This window comes from Rhea pennata, chromosome 20, assembly GCF_028389875.1.
Source record: "Rhea pennata isolate bPtePen1 chromosome 20, bPtePen1.pri, whole genome shotgun sequence".
Lineage (NCBI taxonomy): Eukaryota > Metazoa > Chordata > Aves > Rheiformes > Rheidae > Rhea > Rhea pennata.
In genome coordinates, this window is record NC_084682.1 from 1,304,712 (window position 1) to 1,317,892 (window position 13,181).

Consider the following 13,181-nt stretch of genomic DNA (forward strand, 5'->3'; position numbering starts at 1 on the left):
CAGCAGGGCACAGAGCAGCATACACGAGCTCCCTAAGGAAGCAAAATGCATTTCTTCATCCAGAAGCATAAGAAGTCGTTGGCATGATTTGTCAGACTTAGCTGCAGCAAAGCCAACAGGAGCAGAAGGTGCCTTCAACTTACAAAGTAAAGCTGTAAGGCATCGCTACGGAGGTCCCACTCCCTCTTGAGGCCAGAAGAGAATTTAAGGTAATTCCTCATTCAAAAGCTATCCTTCCCCCCCCCCCCCCCCCCACTAAAAAGCCTGTCATTATAGTCTTAATCCTGTTACTGGACTACAGGAGACAACATCTACAACAGCTTTTATTGTGATTTCTGTGCAGAAAAGGCCTTGACTCTGTCTTTTAACTGAAATCTAGCCTATGTGATAACAAACTCTCTTATCAGCAAATTTGCACTAGAGGAACTTAAACTGAGGCAAGCCAGAGCTTAGACCAACCCTTCTGAAGCAAACTGCAGAGCTCAATGTTTGGTTTGGGCACAATGCAACAGATCACTTTTACCTTACTAAAAGAAAAAAGTTGGTAACTACACCCCCTTACACTAGCACAGAGCCATTCGGAAACAAACTCGCTCTACTTATCTTACAGAAAACAAATGCTTTGGAGGCAGAAGATAGCTCCTATTTATACCATAGATACAACAAGAAATTAGAAAGTTCTTTTTTCAGTGCTGTTTGAATGGCTGCAGTTAAACTTGATTTGCCTTTTATTATGCTTAAAAAAATAGAGTTCACACAAGCATAATGTAAACATTTTTAAGTAGCTGCTGGTGCTCAGGCAGAATTCAGAGTTTGCAAACAACACAGGACTGAATTGATGGTTGTGTGGCTTTCAGGTGTGGCTGCACCAGTTTCATAGCTTGGAAGATTCTGTGAAGACTTCTGATGCTTTGTGGTCGTAGTAGGTAGACAACATTATCACAAGACATTTACACACCATGCTATATCTTTTGATTACTTGGTTCCAGGATTCCCAAGCCAAATCTTTCAAAACGCAGGACAACTTTGCTACTGTTAATGCTGAAACGAGTGAGGAGGGAGAGGAGAAGGGAGGGGGAAAGAATTATTTTTAATTCCTTTTACAAAGCTAGAGTCCTATAAAAGGAAATAAAATGGGTTAGATTCTGATCTTGAACAACATCTGGTCATCTGGCAAAGAGGTTTAAGTAATCATACAGCAAACAACAAACTTATTCATGCTAACCTTTCATCACTGGAAATGCAGCACAAATCTGTTTTGCTTCAAACTGGAAAAGTACAGCCTGGAAAACCAGAGATTTCATTGCAACTATTTTCAATGGGCACTGGATTCCCTTGAGGTAGAAGGGAAGGAAAAAAACTTTACAGAATTTCTTTAAGGGAGAGGAACATTTTGACAAGATGCATTAGTTGTTTAAAAAACAAAAAGGCTCCTCTTCAGACTGTAGCAAATGCACAGAGATGTCATTTTTCATCTTAAAAAAAAAAAAAAAAAAGTGCAGGGCTAGAGACATTTTCACTTGCGAACTGCCTTTCTACTACATGAACTCAGGTGCCAGCAAGGCAGATGGCCTGAGTATGAGCTCTTGCAGGAGACTCTTCTCATTGTGGCATGCAGGCACCTGATTTTCTGAGGGAGTGAGTATGGGTGTATTTGTCCTTGCTAAAGTCAGTTAAACCAAACCAAACTGCTTCTTGTTGCACTCTCCTCTGTCCCCATCCTTTTGCCTCTGAAAAAAGTTTTTTTCAAAGTCATGAATCAATAAAAATGAAAAAAGGTCTTTCATAAAGGCACATGTTTGCTGTGCTACGTACAATTCTGCAAAGCCCCTAGTGCCAAGTCAGACGTTTTGCTGAACAGAAGATGCAAACAAAAGCAAATCATAAAATACAAATAGCTGGATTTGCAAGGAAGGGAGAAAGAGTAACAGAAAGGAGCTCTTGCTTTATTCCTCCTTTAAACAGCAGTGTAGCTGGTCCTAACTGACCCTCATGGGGCAGAACGACTCTCCTGACTGTTGTCGCTCCGACTTTGGAGCAGCACTGGCAGCCTGGCCCCAACTAGGCTAAGGGACTACGGGCTGCCCCCAGCAGAGCAAAGACCACCCTCCTCTTCGTGCATGAGTCACTGATGCTTCATCCAGCCCCTCACAAAATTGCCACTGGCTCCAGTGTAGTGCCAGCCCTGCTCCCAAGGGAGATGTGGCATCATCCAGCCCTTAACTCCTGTTGGTTTGCAGTTCAAGGTGTGCTCAGTTATCAGCTGTGCCCAGGGAAGTGCACCTTTTATCTTCTGTCACAAGCGACAGTCTAGCTCTAAGGGTGACAGGCATAACCTCAGACAGCAACTAGAAACCGTACCCTCTGCTACACGAGACTTGCAGGACATCATAAACAGTCATAACAATTTCAACCAAACCCCCGAACTGCTGGGCAGGACACGTGCAGCACTGTCGCTTACACCTTACTAGTTAGAGAGCAGGTTACTAGAACATTTTCAGGAAGAAGTTACAGCCCGCTGAAATGCTTCAGAAGTTAAAGATGGCCACGTCGTTAGACAGTAACTTCTTGCAGACAGTTGGTTATTCAAGCTAACAGCCCACACCAAGCAGAAAAAGGCGGAAAGGAGAATTCAGATAAAGTGTTGATTATGTCCATGGGTTAATTTGGTTTGTTTTTGGTGAGTTTTTTGTTTGTTTTAAATGGAAGGTGATTGTCCAAAGTTGCCGATTAGGATACAACACATGGAAGCATGCAAGGTGGAGCCCATTATTGCACCAGTAGCTACAACCTACAAAGAAACATGGGAGGGAAGGGAAAAAGACACCGTGAGAGTTAGTTTTCAGTTATTTAAAGCAAGCCTTTGAAAACTACATATTATAAAGTTTACAGCAAAATAAAATGCAGGGTTAGTGCAATGTCTCTTGAAGGATTTATCAGAGGGGATGTGAACGTATGTCTCTAGCTGTGTTAGCCAGAGACCTAGTCAGAACAAAGCTATCGAGAACCACTCATGTGTGACTTGACTAAAATACAATTTGTGGGGGATGAACAGTGAGCTGCCTGCCCTTTCATTTCAATGGCTGCTAATTCAGCTGTCAATGTTGATAATGAATACTGACATTTAAAATATTTCTCTGCTCAAAGCATACAAGAGGGGGGGAAGTATTAATATATGCAGATTTACATGACCCACTGGCAGGGAAAGAGTATCTGTCTACCTAGGAAAAATAATCAGGATAGCTGCTATGTTGGACATGATCCCACAGTTCCACAAGCTGTTCAAGAATAATTCCCTATAGAAACACTAATCCGAAATAATCACTTGGCAAATTACTCTGGAACTGAGCATTCTCGTGAATGGATGGCCCAAAGGGGAAGCATTACTTCAAGTTGATTTCCAATGTGATGTTAGAGGACGATGCAAGAGTATGACTGCCTACAGGGGAAAGTGTTGGCAGTCTGGGCTCTGTCTGCTCCGTAGTGTCTGGTTAGGCAGGTGAAAAGGTGCCAAACCAGTTGTCAGAGTTAATGACCCAACACAAGTGGCTCTTATTGCGTAGGGAAATGAGGGTGTGAAAGTGTTGGCACACAGAGCACTGGTCTTGCAGCACAGTGTGTTTCTGTTGCAAGGAAAAAAGGCTTCCAAAAGGACTCTAACATACTACATAAATCTCCTAGCAAAAGAATTGTTGTGTAATGTTTTGATAAAAACTTAAATACAATTATCCTCCTTTGAAAGAATGGAGGATTATTAAAAAAAAAAAAAAAAAAAAAAGCACAGGTGAGGCTGAATGACTTATGTGACTCGATAGTGGAGCTGAAAAGCACGTACTGAAGGTAGCTGGTACAGATATGGTCAGTGCAAGTTGTGTTCAGAAATATGGTTTAAGCGCACGGGCTATGTGGAATAAGCGTGCCTAGGGAAAAGCCAGGACATGTCTTCTGCTTCTTCAAATCCCCCTCAGCTGGCAGACCCTGCCGCCTTTTCACAGCCAGGCTGCACCCGCCTGAGGATGCAGACCAGGCAGGGCCCCCCATTCCTGCAGCTGCCTCCAGCCATGCAGCACAGCCCTGTCTAACCTCCCGCTGCAGAGCCACGCGTCGCTCCTCGGGCTTGCTCCTAAACCTGCCGCTTGCATCTCTGCTTGCCAGCAGTTGCCATTAAGGGCTTTTGCCTGTTCCTAAGCTAAAGGATGCAGGCAGGACTCAATTACTCTTCACAGGTGAAAATGAAAAAAAACTTGCTGATCATCACATTTTGCAGCCTATAGGTTGATGTCAAAAGGTCACAGTAATTCATGTTTTATTCTTACATTTAATCTTGTTTAGCCTCATTGGCATATTGGACCAGATTTTGTGACTGCTCTGGGTACTTCTTTCCTTCTAAGTGCTCTGAGTGTAGCATCACTTGCTCTTTAACCCCACTACCTGCCTGAAAGACTTAAGTTCAAAATGCTTTAGGCCAGAAGAAGAAAAAAAAAAAAAGAAATGTTTCTTTTAAATTACAGCTGAAAAAGAGATGAGAAGGAGCAATTGCAAACAGCTACAGTTTTAGCTCAGGCTTTGCTGGTTTCTCTTCAGGTTTTATTTATTTTCATCCTGACAACTGAAATCACAAGGACTGACACTGTAGATACAGTCTTGCTGAAGTAGTAAGTATTCAGGGTACAGAGAAACACCTTGCTTCTCAATTATATGCTACAACATAGAAGCAATAATTGATGAGGTAAATAACTACTGTCAAATGTAAGAATATTTTACATCTCTACCTTTTTGATACATCTTTTTAAAAGGAGTGTTATGATTTGCATATGCACTTGTCCACGGCAAGGAAAATATCTAGTTCTATTTATGAGTGACTGGATAGTAAATGTTGAAGCTTTTGCCAACAGTAGTGCCCTTCTGTATAAGGATGATGCCATGGTCTTAGAAGCATTCCCCATCTTAAAATTATTAGACATCACAACGTAATAAGGATTTAGTAATAGTGTTAGGGAAACTGCACAGGAGACAGAAGGTGAAATTTTCAACCAAGGCTCTGGACAATCCACATCTGCTAAAGCACAAAATGTCATGATAGTTGCCATACAAGTAAACAAATGTATTTGGGTAGTTATGGTAAGCTATGCAGGAAGATCATGAAGTGTTATGGGAATGAAAGGGGTAGATTAAACATCAAAGGAGAGAAAAGAGAAAATAAGCATTAGAGGTTATGCTTATATAAACACTGAGAAAACTATTCAGTAAACGTGCACTGGCTGCAAACATTTCTAGTTTCCTATAGATCTTACTTTTTAAGGAAAAAATCCACTGAGGTCACCAAAATGTAACATTGTGCCTAAAGGAAATGCTAAGGTGTTCCTGAAACTGGACAGGCTTTCCTATGCTGGGGCTTGAAGGCCCAAATCCAAAACCTCCTTGCAGTAGTGTAGGGTGTCGGCAGCAGAGACTAGAAAACTGACACAAAACTGGTCTGGAGTGGGGTGTGGGTTTCAGTCTCCTGGCTCCAGGACTGTATCTGCTCTGCTTCTACTTTAGTCAATAGACAGACTTCTGCTGATGTGAGTAGAAATAAAAGTGGGAATCAACTTTGACTGGGAGACAGGCAGGCTATCCGTGAGAGAGAGGCTGAAAGTTATAGGCCCTCAGACTTCATGTTAATGCAATCTCAACTAGAATGCATTTTATATCCTGATCTGATCTATCATCACACATGTTATAGGATGCATCAGCCAAGTGTTTTTGAGGAGTCTCTTCTAGTTTTGACAGTTTACAAATGCTTGATCTTATGAAACCTTTCTTCCCCAATTGCAGCAAAGAACCTGACTTTGAAAATATAGTGAGCTGACATGAATTTATGCTGATGTTTCAGTATTTATCTTTATTTAGTCCAAATCTTGATATGACTCCAACTTACATTCAGTCCAAACACTGCAGCTTACTACTAACTGTCAATTTACTATGTGTGTCAAGCAATTTAGAGATTCTGAAGATAATTACCACTTATTTCAGTTTTCTCCAAAGCCAATTATTCTGCATCAGCAATAATGCTGCATTTATTTATCTGCCTGTGCAAACTAGGCATTCTTCTATCTTCCATAAAAAGGAGGAGTTTTTTTTTTTTTTGCCTACATGCACCTTGAAGAAGGCTGCAAACTTAAGATTCTTCTGCAATTTGGTAGCTCAGGTTCAAAGGCAAACAGTGGCGTGCTCTCTAGCCCTTTCTTTTTCTCTGTCTCCACTAACAAGGGAAATTCTAACTACTTTGGGGTCAATGCAGGTCATTTCCAGTACTGCTGGTAAATATTCTTTTGGAAACCAAACATGCAGCTGAGCAAATAACTTACTGAAAGAGGGAGGTGAATATACTGAAGTAGAAATTTAACTGCGTGAACTGCGTGCATGTTTTATTGCATAATCTCGTATTAACTAGAAAAGCAGAACAGTACACTATTACCTCCCACCAGAGGTTTAGTAACTCCCAGGAAAGCAAAATAAAGGACAGACATGATTATTTAGCAAATTCTGAGCAACCGGAGCATTTTAAGTAGTAGTGGATACTCACTCTGCAGATTTCCAGAAGTGCCCTGGGTGGGAGAGCCGGCGATTCAATTTTGGCAGTTTTTCAAGCATATCCATAAGGACAGTGAAGCTTGGTCTCTCACTGAGATCAAATGACCAACACGCTGACAGAATTTCCTGCAAAGGATATTTGTGACCCATTTATCTTCAGTCATTTCACAGGTTAACTAGCCAGACCAAGCAACTGCTTGAGCACTGTGATTTGTGGCAGCCCAGCTAGGGATACCTTTTTTAAAAAAAGGTCTTAGACATTCTTATTGACAAATATCCTGGGTACTTGTGGATGTTCACTTCTGTATGACAGTTCTGGGCAGAGGCTCGGTGCCAAATCTCGTATCTAGCTCTAATACACTCTCTTGCCCTTTGAGAGTTGTAGTAAGATAAACCTCTTTAAGCAGCTCCCTTTTTCCCAGCATCCCTGATAAATAGCTATCTGTAAGGATTCCTGCAACTGAGGTACTTACATTGACTTCTTTCCCCAAACTAACTGTTGAAAGGACTTGTTTCACTCCTTCACCACTCCCGATTTGCCAGATAAGTGCCTCTGCAGGCTGGTTTTTGAAAGGCCATTCTCTTGCTTGGAGCTCATACCACACAGTCCTGAAACATCAACAGACATATCAAGGCTTGGTCTGCTGCTAACAGGAAGTTAGGAAACCCTGAAACAGCTGCAATTGCTTCAGATGAGCTCTGGAAAGTGCATAAAGCTGTGCAGCAAGTCTCTTCTACCACACCCCCTCCAACAGACTGTCATGGCTGTGTTTTCTGCAGTAGGTAAGGAAAAGGCATCCTAGCTAGAATACCGAGTCTGTGAGAAGACCACCAGTCACCTGCACAGCTCAGGCCTGTAACAAATCTAATTTAGCAAGCTACCATGATACTCTTGGCTGTTTCTTACCCAAAAGCATAGACGTCTGCAGCTTTGGAGAAAGGCAGCTTGTCTTCATCTTTCCCAGGGGCCATCTCACGAACGATTTCAGGGGCTAGGTAGCATAACCAGTCATGAGGCAGCTTCAATTCGTTCTCCCTCCTGAGTTTGAGAAAAAGAAGTGGTACTGGAAAACTACTTCAAGTTCAAAACCCATATCTGTGCCTCACCTAATACCTTGACTTTATTTACTCGAATGTTTTGCCTGAAATTTCTTTCCAAGTTTCTTGCCATATTAAACAACACACACAACTTGGCCTGACTCTCCAGCTCGTTCTTGGGCTTATAGTCATCTTTGTTCTGTGTTTTGAGCCTTAGTCCATCTCTAACTTTCTAGCCCTGTCCTACTGGAAGTGTAAGGAGGATTGTTTTAAAGTGCGTATTCCAAAATGTATGTATATAGCAAACTAATTGACATTCCTTACTTATAGCGTGCAATGCATCCAAGTAAGATCCCGTTTGTTCACTACTTATCATTCTAGAAGTGCACCAGTCATTGAAGTCTCTGCTTACCTCCCTTCCTGAACCACACCCGAAATTCCAAATAATCCAAAGTCAGTGATCACAACTTTCCCGTTGTCATAGAAAACATTCTTGGATTTCAGATCCTTATGTACAATCCCCTTTGCATGAAGATACCCCATGCCCTGGAAAAAAGTTTATATTTAAAGACGTAAATTTTTACTCCCAGCCCAACTCTGAGTGTGCCTTGCCTTCAGATTGCTTTTACAAATTTACCCTCATTACTTGCGCATAAGTGATTACTTGCAAGTGGGAATGCAGCAGCTGTTTGGTTTATGCAGGGTGCAAGGGAAGTCTGCAAGGAAGCAGATCTTAGTTCAGTGCTTAACCTCTGACTTGTTTTTCATCCCCTGCATAGTAGGGCTGCTGGAAGGCTGAGGAGGGACCCTTAAAGGACGCATTAAGTGGCTGCAGACCTCCCAATTCCTAGGAAGTCTGTATGTATAAGAACAATGAACTGACACAAGCTTGTTCAGTACTGGACTAAATTCACATGGTGTTTCTGCCAGAAGAGGAAACAGCAGTTTTGAAGATGCTATTTTAATTGAGCAATATTCAAAGTGAGCAGAGAAAGCACTGTGCAAACATAGGAGAAAATGGCCTCTAACTCAGAATGCATTAACTTAGTGGCAAGTAGTTATAAACAGCAGAAACTGGAAAAGTAACCTGTCCTGCATGCATTTATTCATGGTTCCCTTTATCTAAATTCTTCATCCCCAGCCCCTTACTGACGAGCAAGAGGCCTATTTCTGATCCCGACAGCCCCTTAGCTTATTGCCCACTAAATTAGCACTTTTCTTTCAGCCAACTTCAAATTTCTCCTGCTGCAACACCCTGTTGGGCTGTTGAGACTTACAGACCCCCTTCCCCCCAGCTGAGGCAATGCCCAGAAAGCAGATGCCTCCTCTGTTAGCATAACCTACTCTTACCTTAATGATCTCCTGTGCTATCTGCCTGGTTTTGTTAATATCCAAGGATATCTTGGGATCCCTTACAAATGAATGGAGGGTCCTTCCTTTGCAGAAGCTATATGAAAGAGAAAAAGAGGAAAATAAAAAATTAACAGAAGGTTCAGTTGGTTTTCTTGTCATGCTGATGGAATCTCATCCCTCTTCCACTGCTAAGAAATGCCCCTTTTAAGAACTTTAAGGACCTGATCGATTTACAGCTGGTGGGGGGGAGGGTATCTGTGTGTGTACACATGTACAGGACACCTGTCAGAAAAAAAGCATTCAGGGATATGTAACATGCTCAAGTATTTCTTCAGGGGCCTGCTTCTCATGCCATTCTGACTACTGAAGTCCAGTTTTCAAAATCTGAGCACCAGACCCTGCCTTTGGTGCTAGTAGTGGCTTGAGCAGGAAACCAGTTTTGGAACTGGGACCTAGAAATGACTAAGTACTTCCTTCCCAGATCACAAGATAGTTGCCTCCAGCCTTAGTTCAGTTCAGCCTGCACATGAACATCTCAAAGCTGTTACTTGGAGGCCAAATGATGCTAATACTGAAAATGGAAGTTAGGAAGAAAATTGTAACACTTTTGCCTGATCAACAGGTGTCCCCCAAGAGGAACAGAAAGGAAATGCAGTCAGATATTCTCAGCCCTTGGAGCTGATGCTAGCAGTGTTCTGCTTTTGAGCATCTACTTCCCCAGAAGAAGAATGGCTTTCTGAATGCAACAGGATGCAAGAGATTAATGACTTTACTCTGGCTTAAATTTTGTACACTGGTTTTAAAACCTACCAGACGATCCACAGTTGGTGTGGGGACCTCAGCTCAGTTGCAAAAGAAGGCCCAAAACTAAAGTGTTTAGTGCTACATTTGCAACAGAAACCTCCTGCAGCCCTAAGGGCTGTAATAGGATGAGAATTTATTGGTTTGTTTTGTGTTAGTTATTCTAGAGGCTCCCTCAGTCCCCTGCCCCTCTCAAAATACCATCATGCATAGAGTTGTTTTAGCGTTCGACATAACTGAAGGGCAAAAAGCCCCTATGGGAAACCTCCTAGAACAAACTGGCAACAGATGAACAGAAACCTGTTAGCAACAGAACTGCTGTGTATATATCCTGCTGAGGCAGTGACCTCAAGCAGGGGAAGGCTTCATGGTGATAATTTGCATTATCAACCTCATGCGTATTGCTTTATTGCTACCGGGCTGAACTGAATGACAGAAATGCAGCCTACTCCAGCTTTTTCTCTTCCTGTTAGGATTGCTTTTCTTTCTTTCTTTTTTCCTTAAAAATTCATAAATAGAGGGAAATTCTAAAAATTATTAGGTACTCCCTAAAAGGAGGAAAAAGATCTTACAGAACAGTAGTGCAAAAATAACATGGTTGCAACAGGGTTATCCCCTATGATGGCTGTGTCTATTCCACTTCTAGTATCTGACCCTCTGACCAGCTTCCAAGTGTATATGTGTGTTTTTTTAGGGTTTTTTTTGTTTGTTTCGTCAATTTACGTCATATGGCTTTTCCACTAAGCATGAAACAGTTCCCTGCAGTTCATGGTCCGAGACCTAGAAAGCCTAAATTAAATGAGGCAACGACCCTGCAAGTGTAAAGAGCATCTGCTCTGCCACGGTTACAGCCAGGTGCACAAGGCTCTCTTAGGAGAGCCAGCATTCCTTTGGGAAAGGGCTGTCAGGCCTCCACTGGGGGTGTTCTCAGAAATGCTCTGTGTAAATCATTTCTGTAAGGGCCAGGGTAGTTTTGTGTTTCAGTATCTCAACACCTCAGTCTAACACAGGAAATACGGAAAGGGGCTCAGGAACGCAACTATCACCACACAGCTTTTCATTTCTCTAATTCAGACCAGGATCCAAACTGAGGCATGCAGCCTGTACAAATGCTTGAACCTATGCTTTCTCCACTCTTTTTGGTGAGGGAAACACACTTCGGTAGGGATTCGTTGGTAAGCCTGTCCTTTCTATAGTCTTCAGTAGAATCAGCTGGCTTCTGTTTCAGCCCAGAGTGCATTCCTGTCTGCCACCTCCTGACTACAGTGAGACATTTATATACAGTAATAGTGAGATAAATTATGTCTTTACCTGGTAATGATTGCTAAATGAGGAGGGTTCATGCATGCTCCCATGAAAAGTACCACGTTCTCATGTCGAGTCTGTCTGTAGTTCATCACTTCCTTTTTAAAGAGCTTGAGATGATCCTGATTGTTCCCATCTATCTCCAACAGCCTGATTGCCACTTCCCCATGCCATTTTCCTTTGTAAACCTTCCCCCATCGTCCTTGGCCAATAGGATCCCCCAGCTCAATCTGCTCAAAGGGAATGTCCCACTCTTGCAGGTAGACACTGGTCTGGCTGGGTTTGCGATAGATCATCCCTTGCAAGTGTGGCCGTCTGTTTGGCAAGTCTTCCACCTCATCCTCATCATCTTCAGGTTCTGATTTATTTGTCTCTGGTTCTTCCACCTGCTTGCAAATAATAGGAAGGAAAAATATGTCAGAACCCTATCGAAGGGGCAGGATCAGCCTACAAGCCAATAGCAAAGGCTGTTTTGAGAGAAGGACTTTAATGGGTTGGTTGTAATGGCTTGGATGCTGCAGGAATATGCCTCATATGATAAGGTTATCTCAGAAGGCTGCAAGATGTATATCATGCATGTCATTCCATGCAGCTGAAGACAAGAAAGGCTTTATTCCCCATAGAGCTAAACTTGTAGAACAAGCACTGACATCTAGGAGCCCAGCATCTCTCAGGATTTGGCCTTAAATGTGTGTGAGGGGGAATCCTATAGATCACTTCAGAAGGAAGAGTCAAGAGCAACCGAATTTCTTTTGAGGTTATTAAAATTCTTCCTTTGGGCTTGATTCAAAATGTAGTAATTTCTGCTGAAATCATGGAATCTACCTTTCTTGGTTCATCCATCCTAACAGAAATCCATTTCAGTGTTTGATTCCAGTAGTGCCTAAGCACATGTTCAAGTTGCAGCATGAACAGTCTTGTGGAAAGCTACAAAAAGCTTTTCTTATGCAAAACGTAAGCATATATTTGCAGGTGTTGCTTTGTAGGATCAACCATGAGCCAGTCTGACCACTAGTAGCACCTACACATGCATTACTTGCGGACTTTGAAGTCTGCAAAACACTTAGACTTCATAACTACAATAACAGGCCTACACCTCTTGTAATATTAAAGATGGCTGTGCCAAACTGAATGAGCTAGAAGTTTAAAAAATATCATCCTGGCCCAATCAGAAAAAGTTAATTGTTAAAAGTACTTCTTTGTTTCAGCCTACCTTCTGAAATCAGAAATTTTCAGTTTATCTTTGCAGTACTAAGAGTCTGGTGGGACTGAGGTAAGGCACAGCTAATCTGCACTCACCATGAACTTCGGCTGTGTGAATCCACAAGTAATTTCAGGGCCACGACTTTTTTATTGCACTTTTAGCATGGCATTTGTGATTGTACAAAAGAGTAAACCAGAAAACCTACAAACCTACCTCTGCTTCACAATGAACTCCATCTGTGTCTGGCTGATCATCAGCACTAAGAAGAGAAGACAGGTTTACAATAAAAACAGTACTTGCATATACACCTGAGTTAGAAAAGTGGGCTGCTGCATATACCACTAGTGGATTGGAAAGAAGTAAACAGAGAACAGACAGTGACAGCAACACACTAAGTCAGAGAAAAATACAATGACTGCTCTGCTTAACAGATAAGGACTTTTTAAGCATTCTTTGCTAAATGAAGGACAAAGACTTTGAAGTGATTTTCAACAGTTAAGTGATATGAATTGATTTGGCAGCAGTATGGCTACAATATTAGTCTATTCCAGTAATGGATACTCCTATTTCTACTGCTGAAACACCTACAATGGGTCAAGCAATTGTGAGTGCTAGCAATGTAGGCTAAAAACTTTTGCGTGTGCTACAATTCAGACTCCTTAAAAAGATGTCTGCTTGCAGCTGAGTACACTATGCTCTTTAAATTTTAAGAAACTTGTAACTTCTATTTCCTTGGATGGTTTTGATCTGGGGAACTTGCACACCAGCATAACAAGGCATTAAAGGTACAGACTTCTCTCTCATTTGAAGCAAATATCACATTCAGCTTTATAAAACTGGCAATAGCAGTATCATCTCTGCTCACTAAAATATAACCCCTAAGTCTTCAGAGGATAAGTTCAAC

The 13,181-nt window shown here is 41.9% G+C and overlaps 1 protein-coding gene across 4 annotated transcripts in view; it reads right to left on the reverse strand.

Moving 5' to 3' along the window:
• Positions 1 to 621: 621 nt before the first annotated feature.
• KSR1 (kinase suppressor of ras 1) overlaps positions 622 to 13,181 on the reverse strand; it is a 74,988-nt gene continuing 62,428 nt past the window's right edge. For 2 of the 4 annotated variants that reach the window (XM_062592632.1, XM_062592631.1), the window contains 8 exons: positions 12,491 to 12,536; positions 11,080 to 11,459; positions 8,965 to 9,061; positions 8,027 to 8,160; positions 7,484 to 7,615; positions 7,050 to 7,185; positions 6,569 to 6,702; positions 622 to 1,041 (listed from right to left, as the gene is read on the reverse strand). In XM_062592632.1, coding sequence (XP_062448616.1) covers positions 963 to 1,041; positions 6,569 to 6,702; positions 7,050 to 7,185; positions 7,484 to 7,615; positions 8,027 to 8,160; positions 8,965 to 9,061; positions 11,080 to 11,459; positions 12,491 to 12,536 — 1,138 coding nt within the window. In that variant the 3' untranslated portion in view covers positions 622 to 962. Of the gene's footprint in view, positions 1,042 to 6,568; positions 6,703 to 7,049; positions 7,186 to 7,483; positions 7,616 to 8,026; positions 8,161 to 8,964; positions 9,062 to 11,079; positions 11,463 to 12,490; positions 12,537 to 13,181 lie in introns of all 4 variants that reach the window. The other 2 variants (XM_062592630.1, XM_062592629.1) reach the window with 1 other exon arrangement.